Source organism: Neodiprion virginianus, chromosome 2 (genome assembly GCF_021901495.1).
Source record: "Neodiprion virginianus isolate iyNeoVirg1 chromosome 2, iyNeoVirg1.1, whole genome shotgun sequence".
NCBI lineage: Eukaryota > Metazoa > Arthropoda > Insecta > Hymenoptera > Diprionidae > Neodiprion > Neodiprion virginianus.
The window spans coordinates 21,780,604-21,796,275 of record NC_060878.1 but is presented as its reverse complement, the minus strand read 5'-3'; the positions used below and the strand labels follow the sequence as shown (position 1 = coordinate 21,796,275).

At 43.0% G+C, this 15,672-nt stretch overlaps 1 protein-coding gene across 1 annotated transcript; it reads right to left on the bottom strand.

Moving 5' to 3' along the window:
* Positions 1-13,022: 13,022 nt before the first annotated feature.
* On the bottom strand, positions 13,023-14,063 carry LOC124297774 (uncharacterized). Its single transcript, XM_046749087.1, has one exon. It carries the CDS (start codon positions 14,061-14,063, stop codon positions 13,023-13,025), a length of 1,041 nt encoding a protein of 346 aa, XP_046605043.1.
* Between the last annotated feature and the right edge of the window lie 1,609 nt (positions 14,064-15,672).

Below are 15,672 nucleotides of genomic sequence, written 5' to 3'. Positions count from 1 at the left end.
CTTATATGCTCAACTACGTAATTTCTTGGTGACCTTTGTAAAAAAATCTGTTCATCGATTTTTCAACTTTTTTTCCTATGTTGGGGAATTAACAATAACACAAGGAAAAGAATTTGAAAAAATGGAGGTAACATATTGTTCTACTTTACAATATTACGTAGAATAAAATTATCACTCCTAGTGTTATGTCACCTGAATTTTTTCATATTTTTGATGATACTTACTAGTTTATCGAATGAAAAAAAAGATTGGAAATCGAATGACCAGTTGTTTACAAAATTTAAGGTAATCAGAAAAACGTGCTGAGGAGGATAACAAAACGTTGAATTTGAGTCACTGCTAACACGAGAAAAACTTGAATATAATGATTATAGTTCCAAATTCAAACATCGCAATATGTAAGTAAATGATGTAAAAGTTGATTCCTGCCCTCACTATGTTGAAAAGGGTAGTATTCTTGGATATGAAGGTCAGAAAGGTAGGAAACAAATCTTGTTTACGTTTCAGCCCGAGTAGGTATATAATTCTGTGTATCGATATGACAAGTCTATGTACGACGTAATTTTCACGTATTACATGTGATCAGTAGATCAAAAGTGTATTGACTTAATTATTAAACAATTAATGAGAACATATTGGCAAGGTATGGTAACTATACGAAACGTTAAACTTGTGTTACTGGTGAAGGAATAAAATATGTATATTAGCTGTTCATGAGACTAGAAATATAATGGATTTTACCACACGTTTATACTACGGATCTCGCTTACCACAATAAAACGTTAATGATGGAACGCAGAAATTTCGTATTTTAATACCTACAAATATACCGATTTTTAACGAATTTAAATTGACAATTGAGCTAGTAAACAAAACGTTGATTATTAGTCTAGAAACCGTTGTTTAAATGTTGTAGAAAAGCAGTGAATGAAACGTTAAACTTGTGTTACCGGTGAAGGAATAAAACATGTATATTAACTGTTCATAAGACTAGAAATATAAACGGTTTTACCACACGTTTATACTACGAATCTCGCTTACCACAACAAAACGTTGACGATGAAACGTAGAAAATTTGTATTTTAATATCTATAAATATACCGGTTTTTAACGAATTTAAATTAGCAATTGAACTAGTAAACAAAACGTTGATTATTAGTCTAGAAACCGTTGTTTAAATGCACGTGTAATGAAAATCGTATAATATTTGTGGAGAGACAACGATTAATATTTTACTGAAAAATTACCGTATATCGAACACGGTAATATTTTCTACCTATACCATAATTATACGACCTTAACGTTTCTTCAACCACATTTTAACCGGCTCATATTTACTGGGTAATAAGCCATAGAATAATATCCATCAAATATTCGTATAACCAGGTAAGAGGACGACCAGGATCGATGTTGACCACAAGAGAAAGAGGTGTTTTGCGGAATGAACAGCAACGCAAATATAGAGAAAAAAATAATATAAAGAAGGTGATTTTGGAGAATAACCGGCAGAGCGGTAGTAAAAATAATTCAACGAAGGGTGTCGAAGAATTAGAAGAATCGATTGTGATTATTGATTTGGAAAATAAATCAAGAGGACGACCAACCAATGTGATGGACATAGAAGAGCGAAAAATTAGACGACGAGAACAGCAGCGAAAATATAGGGAAGCGAACAAAAAATATCATACTGGCTTTTCAACCAACGAACAGAAAGGAGGAGTTTCAACCAGCAGACAAGGCGATGGAGACGGTGGATGGTCGGACGTATCACAAAAGAAAAAGGAAAATAAAATTGTAAGCGCGAATAACCAAATAAGCCAGAGAATAATAATAAACAAATATTTCTATAACCAGGCAAGAGGACGACTAGGATCTATGTTAACCACAATAGAAGGAGGTGTTTTGCGGAGTGAACAGCAACACAAATATAGAGAAATAAATAATATAAAGAAGGTGATTTTGGAGAATAATGGGCAGAGCGGTAGCAAAAATAATTCAGCAAGTCAAGGAGATAAATCGATATCAATAGAGAAGGAACACCAATTTTCAACCAACGAATGGAAGCTTCGATTGATGAAAAAAAGAAAAGTAAGCACAGAAGGAATTGAAGTGGACAGCAAGTGCAGACCTGTCATCAAATCAACATGAAGGAATTTGCGTGTCTACTAGACAATGCGTAAGGAAATAGTGAGGCGCGTAGCGCCGAGATGGGGTTGGCGCGCGAAGCGCGCAGGGGCGAAGCCCCTAGTAAAATAAAACAAAAATAAACTAGCACTACGGAATACTATTATTTCAGGTAGTTTAAACATAGGTTAATTAATCGGACTAGCTAGGGCAGAAACCTCGTTTGATAAGAAGTACTCAAACACCTTAGCCTTGAAAACAGCACATGAGGACGAGGAAGTAATGTCAGGAGGAAGAGAATGCCATAGGTAAACAGCAGTGAGATGGAAGGAGTTGCGGTAAATGCAAGTTCTATGTAGCGGAATATGAAAAGTATTAGCCATGCCCAGACGTGACGAATGACGAGTAGAATCATGATGTAGGGGAAATAGTTCGAGTAAGTACGACGGGGCATGGTTATGCAGAATATTATAAGTAACTATAGCTACAAAGTACTTCCTCCTGTTTGACACTGACAGCCACTTCAACCGTAATCGATACGGGGTGATATGTACATCACCACGTAGATCAAAAATGAATCGTATCGCACTGTTTACCAGTCGCTGAAGTTTTAAGTCAAGCTCGTTTGACAAATCATTATAAACAACCCAACAATAGTCGAGTAAAGGAAAAATTAGAGTAGAGACTAATTTTATGCGAAGTTCAGTTGATAGTGAGTTCTTGTGATATTTTAATCTATGAAGTGTGAAATTCACTTTGCGAGATATTGTTGTTACATGACTAGCCCAAGAAAGATTTGCTTGCAATATAACTCCCAGATTACGAGCCTCTAGTACATAAGGTATAGAGGTCTGATTTATTGCCATGACCGGCAATAGTTTAAAGTCGATGGACTGAACGTTTGCTCCACTACCACAGATCATTACAGAAGACTTCGCTAAATTTAATTTAAGGCTATTTTCATTCGAATACTCAGATATCTGGTTGATATCATATAGTATCTTAGCTAACCCTACATTGAGCTCTGACAGGTGACAGCTCAAGTAGATTTGAGTATCATCAGTATTGAATTATTCAATTGTTTCCTTTTTTTTTGATTAGTCGTGGAAGGATGAGGGAGATAGAGATAATGTTTTTTTGTCTTTATTTTGGTGACACAACGCACACTGGTTTATTTGAAAAACAGAAAGAAAAAAAACTTTATTGAGAAAACTGAAAATAGACTATCTTTAGAAAAACTGAAATAAACTATCTTTGGCTGATGTTTAACAAAAAGTAACAAAAAATATATAGGCTTCTTCACAAAAACAGGTTGTCGCGCTTCTAGAACGTTCCATCCCGACGCCTGCTTTTTGATTGGCCGAAGCCCTCAAGCCCGAGATCGGAAGAAGAGCGAAACCCGTAAAGGCGGACTCGCTAAGAACTATTTTTTCTCAATACTTCCGCCGTTCGTGCAGAGTCCAAGGTCCTTTACCCCGATGTCTTTCCTCAACTTGTAGAATCGACTCCTCGGAAGCGCCTTTGTCAGGATGTCGGCCTTTTGCTCTTCAGTTCGACGATATTCGGCAGTCAGCTCTCCTGACCGAATCTTCTCCCGTACGAAGTGATATCGTACGTCGATATGTTTAGTTCTCTTGTGAAACTCGGGATTTTTCGCGAGACGAATCGCACTCTGATTGTCCACAAAGATCGTTGTAGCTTCTTTGCATGGACACATCTCCTGGAGCAATCTTCTCAGCCAAATGGCTTCCCTTGATGTTATCGACGCTGCCACATACTCGGCTTCAGTCGTACTTAGTGTCACGAGTCTCTGTCGTTGGCTAGCCCATGTCACCGGTCCTCCGGCGAACTCGAAGATGTATCCTGTTGTGGACCTCCTAGTTTCTACGTCGCCTGCAAAGTCGGCATCCGAGAAACCTTCCAGCACCGGTGAACTCCCCTCGTCTCGATACTCGATTCCGTACTCGAGAGTTCCTTTTACGTATGAAATTATTCGCTTCACTGCCCGCCAATGCTCCTTGCCGTGATTGTTGAGGAACTTGCTCACCAGGTTTACTGAAAATGCGATGTCTGGTCGAGAGACGATCGACAAGAACATCAATGAGCCAACGGCCTCTCTGTATGGCACATCTTCAGCCTCCTCTTCTTCTGACAGCGAATGTAGTGCAGAACCCGGTTCGCACGGCACGCTAACTGGCTTGGCATCCATCATCCCGAATCGCTCGAGAATTTTCCTCGCGTACTTGCTTTGATGTACAAAGATTGATTTCCTGGCTCTGTCTCTTTGAATTTCCATTCCGACGAATGACCTTGCATCCTCGACGGTGATTTCGAAACCCTCCTTCAGATGCCCAAGTACTGTTTCGACGGCGTCCACGTCCTCTGCTGCAATTAGGCTATCATCTACAAACAAAGCCAGATATACAATCTTGTTTTTCACCCTGCCGGTAAAAATACACTGGTCTGCACTCGTTTCCTGAAAGTCAAACTGTCTCAGGAACGACGAGAATTTCTTATTCCAACAGCGAGGCGACTGTTTTAAGCCGTACAGCGACTTCCTCAGACGACAGACGATGTCCTCCACACGTCCTTCGACGTTCAGACCATTGGGCGGAGCCATAAAGATTTCTTCTTCTAATTCTCCGTGCAGAAAAGCCGTCTCCACGTCGAATTGCCCAATTTCCAAATCCTTGGTTGCGATGATGGCCAACAGAACGCGCAAAGAATCGTATCTCACCACCGGTGAAAACGTCTCGGAGAAATCCACACCCTCTGTCTGCATAAAGCCTCGGGCACAGAGTCTGGCCTTGAAACGTCGAGAGTTTCCGTCCTTGCCGTCCTTGATACGGAAAACCCATTTGGAGTCGATTACTTTCATATGCGGCTTCCTTTCCATCAGCGTCGAGGTCTCGTTGCTCCGATGGGATTGCAGCTCAGACTCAATTGCCGCCACCCAATATTCTGCCTCTGGACAGCTGAGAGCTTCTCCGTACGTTAACGGTACGGCGCACTCTGCCACGTTGGACTCGAACCTCGACGGTCTTCGAATCGATCCTCGATCTCGGAGGACTCGATCTTGCTCAGCTCGTGCAGCTCGTCGATTCTCCTCCAGCTGTTCCCGAGCAGGAGCATCCTCTTCCTCATCCTCAACAGTTCGTCGTCCAGGTCCTCGTCTGCTTCCGCCGGAGCCGGAATCCTTGCCTCTTCCTTTGGCAACAGCAGTTCTCCCTCTTCGTTGTGTTTTTGCCCCTCAGCCGGTTCGATCGTTTCCCGGAACGTCACATCTCGTGACACTGAAACCTTTTTCGAAACCGGATCAAAAACACGGTAATTAGTAGAGCTGCTTTCATACCCCACGAAGATCACCTTCTTCGCTCGAGCGTCCAATTTGGTCAGCTGCTGCTTCGGTATGTTTACATAGGCCTCGGAACCAAAAATCCGCAGATGGCTCAGGTCAGGCTTCACGCCAAACCATAACTCGTAAGGCGTCGCTCCGCTCTTCACACTTGAGGCTCCCGCTCGGTTGACCAGATACACCGCCGTGCTGCACGCTTCCGCCCACAGAAACTTTGGCAGTCCCTTAGCCAACAGCATCGTCCTCGCACTTTCGATCAGAGTTCTGTTTTCTCGCTCTGCCTTTCCGTTCTGCTGCGGCGTGTATGGAGCCGTGTACTCTCGTCGAATCCCTCTAGCCTCTGTGTATTCGATCATGCTGCCATTCTTGAACTCCAGCCTGTTGTCCGATCGAAGCACTTGCATCCGCCTCCCAAATTTGTTTTCGACCATTTTGTCGAAGACCTTGAATTTTTCGAGGACGTCGCTCTTATGCTTCAGGAAGAAAACGTGGCGAAAACTCGTTGCGTCATCCTTGAATAGCAACATGTAGCGCGCACCTCCCAGGGAATCCGTCGACATCGGTCCACACAGATCGATGTGACACACTTCGCCTGGTGTTGTCGTCGCACGAACACGTTCCTTCCGAAACGGTAGCCGGTGCGATTTTCCTTCCTGACACGCGCCGCAGAAATCGTCCCAGTCACCGTTGCATTTGACCCCCTGGATCAGCTTGTCCTTGACGAGCTTCTTCAACGCGTGGCTGTTCACATGGCCGAGTCGCTCGTGCCACACTCTCGAATCTGCCTTTCCCACGTTCACTTCGGACGTTTCTTCCAAATTCTTCGTTCGAAAAGCCATGAGATAGATTTCGCTGCCTTGTGCCACCCCGTGACCGACTGTGAAATTGTTTTTGTCGATGCGTACTAAGTCGCCGTGAAAAATCACATCGAGCCCTTTTCTCGCGCACTCGCGGACAGAAAACAAATTCTTCGTCATGTCCGGAACATGGAGGACACCTTCGATCCGAGAAGGCCGCCACTCGCCGCTCACATACTTGTCGATCTCGACGGTACCGACTCCCGCTACTCTGCACTCTTTCCCGTCACCAAGGGATACGATGTTCCCCGAGGGTAACTGGCGATAGTCCCGTAGCCACTCCCGTCGGTAAGTTATGTGTTTAGAGGCTCCACTGTCGGTAAGCCAACTGTCGCTTCTATCGGCCGCGAGCACTTCCTTGACCACGTCCGCCGGTATCGAGAAACTGTTTTTATGGACGCCCGGTGTGGACTCCTTTGCCCTACTTTCGGCCACAAACGCACAGTCACGCTCTTCGTTGACAGCCCGATCTTTTCCCGCGCTTTTATTTTTGTCCTTCTTGCAGTCACGAGCATAGTGTCCCATTTCTTGGCATTTATAACATCTCACTTTTTCTTTATCTTTCTTTTTCTTTTGCTTATTGTCTCGGGTACTTTGTCCTTTTTTCCCCCTTTTTGACCGGTTTGATGCCACAAATGCACTTCCACTATTGTCGTTCTCCGACAGTCGCTCTTCTTCCCGAAGTAGCTTTTCTTCTAGATTTTGCCGCGTTTGCTGCGCCACCGCTATATTGTCCCACGTCGTCCGGAAGAACTGGTATTTCAGAGCGAGACTCCCCAGAATTTTCGCCATGATCATCTCTTCCGGCACCTTCCCTCCAACGTCGAGCAACTGCGCCACCATATTGTTTACCTTCGTTAGGTGTTCGGTGATTGAGTCGTTCGGCCCCATCCGATATTCGAGAATCCTCCCGAACAGCATCAATCTATTTGACTCAGACTTCTGCTCGTGGATGGTTGACAGCTTCGTCCACATTTCAGCCGCCGTTTCGTATATTAGCAGAGGTCTGCGCTGCGCAGGCTCGATCGCCGAGCTCAGCAGGAACATTGCGCGAGCGTTATCCTCCTCCCACGTGGCTGAGAGCGGATCGGCCGCCATCGGTCGCCGCCTCGTCCCGTCCACGATCGTCCATAGTCTATGAGCCACAAATAATGCCTTCATCTCGAACTTCCAGCCCTGGTAATCACTACCGTCGAATCTCACTACACTTCTCGTGGAGATCGCTTCGGCCATCGTGGATTACTTTTCCGACAAGTTCACACGCGAACACCTGTTTCTCGCACGAGGCCAATATGGCCGCTCCTCGCTTCACTACGCGCCTCGAACACGCGACTCCCGGCACGATTTAACACTTGCGAGACTCGGCTTCCACGACCGTTAATCAAAATTATGCAGCTGGCGTGACTGGGCCCATAACCTATTGAATTATTCAATTGTTTCCTTTTTTTTTTTGATTAGTCGTGGAAGGATGAGGGAGATAGAGATAATGTTTTTTTGTCTTCATTTTGGTGACACAACGCACACTGGTTTATTTGAAAAACAGAAAGAAAAAAAACTTTATTGAGAAAACTGAAAATAGACTATCTTTAGAAAAACTGAAATAAACTATCTTTGGCTGATGTTTAACAAAAAGTAACAAAAAATATATATAGCGTAGATCTTGAACTTGGATTGCCTCTTTCGTTTAAGTCTCTGAGCGAACTAACTCGTCGCGTCGTTCGCTTGGCGGACTTGACGCCAAGGCTTCTTCACAAAAACAGGTTGTCGCGCTTCTAGAACGCTCCATCCCGACGCCTGCTTTTTGATTGGCCGAAGCCCTCACACCCGAGATCGGGAGAAGAGCGAAACCCATAAAGGCGGACTCGCTAAGAACTATTTTTTCTCAATAATCAGCAAACACTATGTGGTCGGAATACTTGAGAGAAGCTCCTATGTCGTTGATAAAGATAGAAAACAATAAGGGTCCTAATACAGAGCCTTGCGAAACACCGGATGTGATAGGAAGCCAGTCCAAAAAATTTGTCTTATCTATGACAGTCTGAGTTCTACCAGTGAGATAGAAGTAAACCCAGCTCAGAGACGATTCAGAAAAACCAATGTCACGGAGCTTTTTCTGCAGAATGGAATGAGAGACCGTGTCAAAGGCTTTGCTGAAGTCAAAGAGAACTAAAATAGTGACACGTCCATCATCAGCAGACTTTCTGATGTCATGGCAAAGGCGAAGCAAGGCTGTCTGTGTACTGCGAGCTGTGCGATACCCTGATTGGCGAGAATCCAAAATATTATAGTCAGTAAGATATTTAATGATCTGGTTATGAGCAATCTTTTCATAGATTTTGGAGAGTTCGCACAAGTTCGCAATTGGTCGAGTGTCCGAAGGAGACAAAGGTGTATTTTGTTTTGACAAAGGTCTAATAAATGATCGTTTCCAACTCGCCGGAAAGAACGAGTTGTCAAAGCAGGAATTGAACAATTTCTGTAAGAAAGGAACCAGCAATGGAGCTGCTTTTTTAATAATGAAAGACGAAATACCGTCAGGTCCAATCGAATGAGAATTAGAGATATAAGACATAATTAACCGGAGTACATCATTCTCCGTTACATGCTCGAACTAAAACAGATGATTCGAGGTATCAACATGGCTTTTAATTGACTGCAATTCACCTTCAGAACAAGCTGGTAAGGAACTAGAGATTGAGGAATAATAAGAGTTCAATTGATCAGGCGTGAAAAAATTAAGAGGGGAGGTTGACGATGTTTTAACTAGCCCAAGGGTCGCAAGCTCCTTCCACAGTTTGTTAACATTGTTAACATTGGCTAGTCTGGTAAAGTTGTAATCACTTTTCACACGTTTCAACTCAGACGTCAACTCATCTCTGAATTTTCGATAAATTGCATACCCTAATGGGCTATTAGCCCTTTTTGCTTGTTTATAAAGGACGTTGCGTTTTCTAATACGCAATTTTAATTCTGGTGTGAGCCGTGGTGCAATAGGCTTGCGTACAATGAAATTCTTGAAAGGAGCATGAATGTCAAGAGCTAAAAGTGAAATACCTTCTAAGGCCTCAAGAAACACGTTAATATCATCAGAGATTGAGGAATTTGTGGGTACAAGCTCTACTATCTTAACAAGAGATAATTCCACAGTTGCATTGAATGCACTAACGTCAAAATTCTTGAAGTTGCGGCGAACTATCATCTGGTCAGGATTCTGCGGTTTAATAAAGGCATACGAGAGTTCAAGAAGGTCATGCCCTGCGATAAATGGTGTTTTAGACTTTGTGAAGGCAATGTTTTTGTCACTACTATCAATAATTATGACATCAATAAGCGTATCGGACGTGGATGTATGATGCGTCGCTTGGGATTCAACCAAGTATAATGATAGGGAAGAAACCATCTCACTAAGATATCTAGATTCAACAGAGTTAGACAAAAGATCACAATTCAGATCACCAGCAATTATGACATTTTTGAAGGAATGACTAAACTCACAGAAAGTGTTAACATAGTCAGTGAATAATTTACTTTTGGGTGGCCTGTACATGGACGTGAATAATATAGAGTCCTGGTTAGGATAGTGTATGTCAAGCAGGAGAAACTCAGGTTGATTAGAATACAAACAAGGTGAAGCTGCTAATAGATTGGCTTTCAGTGACTCATGAACATAACACGCAACACCTCCACATCCCTTTCCTATTCTATCATGACGAATAATAAAATAGTTCGGAATCTTAACAAGATCATTAGAAATTTCAGGCTTGAGCCATGTTTCAGATATAGAAATAACGTGATAAAAATGTTCGCTAAGATATGATTTGATGTAGTCAATGTGGCCCAATAACGAGTTTGCATTAAATTGACAGATTTTCAAGAACGTAGAACTATCATGCAATCTCACTGCTTTTCGAGAGTTCCGTACATGATTTAGCCAACCTAACTTGTCGAGATCAGCCTCAGAGGTAATACGAATAAGCTGAGATCCATCTTGCTTACGTGCGTAGATCTGACCCTCCCTAGACCATACATATTTCCAATTTCTTTCAGACGCGATCTTCTTAGTTTTGCGCAACAAATTATAAGTGTTTGGGTGAAGAAACTCGTTGACAAAAATATTGCCACGTTTATCACACGCAAAAACATCACTAACCGCTAATACGCCGTGCGAACGCTTTTTCCTTATAATATGGCTACTGATCTGTGAGGATTTAAAGAAGACGATAAATGATTTTGATGCCTCACTAGTGTTATCCCGCTCAGGATTTTGGCTCGACGGAGCTCTGCGGGTGATTAAACGAATGTCAAGTATGTCAGAAGCAAGTTCAGGGACACCAAGTACAGTCAGAACTTTAGTAGCAACTTCTAACGGACTATCAGTAACTGCAAATGGTATACCAGCGATGGTGATCTGGGCAGAGGAGTTGACAGGTGTATTGGTTAATGAATCTCGTAAAGAATCAATTTCCCTAGTAAGTAACACGTTGCTGGCCTCTAATTGTGCTATTCTGTCACCTTGATCACTCACTGTTTTAACAATATTAGAGAGAGAGAGAGAGAGAGAAAGAGAGAGATAGAGAGAGAGAGAGAGAGAGAGAGAGAGAGAGAGAGAGGGAGGGAGGGAGGGAGGGAGGGAGGGAGGGAGGGAGGGAGGGAGGGAGGGAGGAAAAATATAAATAAAATAAAGTGAAATAAAATAAAATAAAAATAAAAAATAAACATGTAACAATATATAAAAAAAATATTTAAATTAAATCTGCGCTTATTAAATAGAATACACTAATCAGAGGAGCCTTACCAAAACTGGTTAGCTAAAAGCTGATCCTACAAAGCATATATATATGTATGAGTTATGCATTAAGTATCAACATATTAAATTATATTAGGCGAAGGTGGTATCAGTTAGCAATTAAACAGTATTACTGGCCAAATATTCCCTAAGTTTTAGCCTTAAGACATTTACGGAAGATGATTCGCGAATTGAGGTAGGCAATGAGTTCCAGAGGACACAAGTCAATACAAGAAACGATCTTTGGTATACAGTTGTTCGGTGTAAAGGAACAAACAGATCCTTTGGGTCACCTCTAGTGAATCGGTGACGTATTGCTGACAAGAAAACCAACTCATCAGAGATATAACTAGGTGACGCGAGACTCATAGTATTGAACAGAAAAGTCCAACAGGTACTTGCGCCTATCAGCCAAATCAAGCTATCCAAGCATACGGTAGTATGGGCTGATATGCTCAGGTTTGTGCACATCAAATACGAATCGCACGCAAGAATTGAGGGCGCGCTTTAGCTTAAGCTCCAGACCAGCTGTTAAATCGCAATAAACTAATGCACAGTAATCGAAAAGAGGTAAAATTAGCGAGTTTACCAACGAGGACCGCAAGCGAGTTGGCAGAAGTTCTTTATTGGATTTTAATTGCCAAAGAGTATTATGCACTCTCCGCGAGATAAACAGCACGTGTTCCGACCAAGTCAGAGTATTGTTAACGATAACACCCAGATTCTTGGCCTGGACGACGTACGGGATAACCTCATCTTTAACCCCGATAGGAGGAACATACGATGATTCAATTGAGCTGCGGTACCGAGCACTGCTAATTATGAGTGCTTTCGTTTTAGAGGTATTGAGTGATAGCATATTCTTCAGCATTCAGTCATGAATCATCGCAACGTCCTCGTTAACTCTCTCCACAGCCTGAGGAAGCTCATCTGGATAACAATGTAAATATATCTGTAAGTCATCCGCATACATCATATGCTTACAGTGCTTCAGCGCGAGGGGCATATCCTTAATAAAAATAGAGAAGAGAAGAGGCCCTAGAACAGTACCCTGAGGTACACCGCATGAGACATCTTGCCATGAAGAGAGATTGCCGTCATGTCCTACAGTAGCCTGTTTTCTGTCGCATAGATAAGAGAGAAACCAATTCAAAGCCGAGCTAGATAATCCAAGGTCCGCAAGCTTAGTGACAAGGAGTGGATGGTTCACCACATCGAAAGCTTTTCTTAAATCGAAGAGGACAAGCACTGTGCATTTCCTATCATCGATGGCACGCCTTATATCGTCAGTGACCCTAATAAGTGCAGACTGCGCACTATACGCCTTCCTGAATCCCGATTGATACGGATCACGATAACCATAAAGGTCAAGATAATCAGAAACTTGGTCGAAGACTATTCGCTCGAGCGATTTGGAAAGTGAGCAGCCAATGGATATAGGCCGAAAGTCCTGCTTACTACCAGGGTGTTTAATCTTTGGAACAGGCCGAACGAGCGAGCCTTTCCAGAGTGTGGGATAGACACTGTTTGTCAACGAGAAGTTAAATATATCAAGTATAGGAAGGAGTAAAGCAGGCATGCATAGTTTCAGAAAGGCAAGTGGAATAGCATCAATACCCTGAGCATTAGATTTTGACTTGAACAAGTTACGCATAAGACATTCCGTAGTTACTGAATTGAAATAAAAGTTACCGTCTCTGAAGGGTACAAGGCGCGACGTCATTGTAGCTAGTTTATTCACAGTGCTGGCATGCCTGTCACGTTCAAAAGGTTCAGCGAAAAAGTTGTTCAGATCTTCTAGAGATATATTCTCAGGCATATTGTTTTCATTCGATTTGGCCATTCCAATACTCCGAAGTTCGCGCCATATTGACTTCTGATCTTTGAGTCCTCTAAACTTCTACATGTAGTGTTTGCTTTTTGCAGCTAAAATCATGGCTTTGACTCGACCACGCAGGGCTCGGTATTTATCTCTGACGACAAGTGATCTAGTTCTCCGGAATGCTTTGTAGAGAGCGTCCCGCTCTCTCATGAGCGTCTTAATATTGTCATCCAGCCAAGGAGCTGGAGGACGCCTTAGCTGGGCTCTACGAACTGGAGCATGTTTATTTATTGTCTCTAGTACGAAAGTATTAAGTAGGTCAACTTTGGCGTCAATCGAGGTAGCAGTAAATACCTGCGACCAGTCGCAGGCTTCAATGTCGAGTTTAAAGGCTTGGGAGTTAGGGAGCTTGAAGTCTCTATATATGATTTCACGTGGTTCAATCTTATCAGAAATAAACAGAAAACTGACACTAATCAGGTCATGACTTGATAAAAAGGCGACAGGTAATTGTGAATAACCCGAGACTTTGGAGAGGTCATTAACCGCGCAGACGTCAAGCCATGTACTGCTTGTAGCGGTGTGATGCGTCGGGCGGTAATGAACAATATCCATACTCACAGTTGAAAAAAATGACTTAAGATTATTAGCATCAAAGCTATTCGAACAAAAGTCTGCATTAAGGTCACCCATGACAATATTACTTTTATAGGCTTGGCTGTACTGCAGGAAAGCTTCCTCAAAGTCTGACCTGCAGCCAACCTTAGGCGGACGATACACTACGCTGAAGGCCAACTTAGATCTACATGCGCTGGAAATTTCAGCAATTAAAAACTCCGGCCCTGCAGAATAGGCAGAAGAGGAGCATACGACAACTTTCGCCTTCAATGATCTATGTACATATAACGCTACACCTCCTCCACCAATGCCAGTGCGATCGCAACGAAGAATATTGTAATCCGGCAAGTGAACAGCCTGATCAGCTATATGAGGTTTCAGCCAGGATTCCGGTACGGCAATGATATGATATTGTTTTGAGGAGAAATAACCCCGAAACTCATCAATATGAGATACCAACGATTGGGCGTTCACGTGACAGATATCAATATACTTACACATAGCTATTCAGAATATGATACTTAGCAAGAAAAACAAAACAAATCGATCAGACATAGCCCAACCTAGCACAGCTAGACAGACTGGCATAAGTATACACAGTGATCATACATATATAGAGGTTAAAGACGGAAGCCAAAAGGCCTAAGTAGATATACAAGGAGAGTTCTGGATAGAAACACCTTCTTTACCGACCAAGCCGACCAGTCCGCCTATATATACATCCCAGACGCAAACCCTTGAAGTTACCCCCCACTCTCGTGTGCTCTGCCGGCCGCTCGTCGGTAAGAAAATCTCCCAAATGACCATTATTGTCGGTAAAAAATCCTCCAAATGACCATGATTGTCGGTAAAAAATCCTCCAAATTACCATGATCGTCAGTAAAAAATGCTTCAAATTGCCGTGATGTTACCCCTTGTGGGATAAGTTGTGTTCATTGTCGGTAAGGAAAATCATGCTCATCGAGCGGGGATCGATAACCGCATTACCGAGCGCACTCCGTGAATCCTCAGGCGTTCGAGCGGTCCCCGTGGATCCTCGAACGTTCAACCGAGAATCCTGGCGTGTGTCAGGTTTTGAGAGCTTCCGGAAGGTTTGAGAAGATTCTCACGGCCTTGAACGAATGTAGGCTGACGAACAATGCGTTCGACAAGTTTCGACTTGACGGCGAGCGGCATGCGGTCAAAGGATTTCGGTGCGACGTTGAATTTGAGACAAACAATTCTCAGAATCGTCCGACGAAAACAATACTCGGAATCGTCCGACGGTGAGCGGCATGCAGTCAAAGGATTTCGGTGCGACATTGAATTTGAGACAAACAATTGTCATGCAAATATTGCGCAACGATTATATATGTATTTATATGTTTATTCAAACAGAGAATTGAATGATAATTGATAACAACAAATGGTAAGAGGAAGCGTTAACGTTATATTATATTGAATTAGACGTGCGTTACGCCTGGAAGCAGCATTGAGACTGCTCACACGGCCTCTCGCCGGGCTCGGCGACAGTGCATATGAAGTGCATAATCGCGTAATTTGAGCACTGCTGCCGATAAGAAAGCCAAGCGCATAAGGCGGGCTACGCTGCATGATAAATTTTGCACTCAACTAAATGATCCCCGGCATGTTCCTACGAGAGGATATAAACTGTTACATTTCATTAGAAATGTTCCAGCTCCATCACATCCCCCGACGAAGACAAAGGCGCGTCTCTGCGGCTTCTGATTTCTCGTAGGATTCTTTCGTTACGTTTAGCTTGTGTCTCAATCCTGCGTTTTAATTTCCTTCGTTCTACTACTTCTAAAGCAGAGGGATTCCTTTGGCAACAATATCCGGCGAACGCCGAAATATAGGTGGGTATATTAAATTTCCACAGCAAGAGTAGAATAGACAAGACGGATATCGTTCCAGAAACGGCAGCTATTGATGGGATCCCTATACCTTTGAAGTTAGCCCATGTATTGTTTACCCGAAGGGTCGCTTCGTTATTCGCGAGGACACTCTCAAGGTCTAAAATGGCTTGTCCTTGATCCTTGAGGGTATCCAAGTTAATCACGTGATGCAATACAATTTCCCGGCCTGTTACAAATTTGTTTAGCGGGGAAAT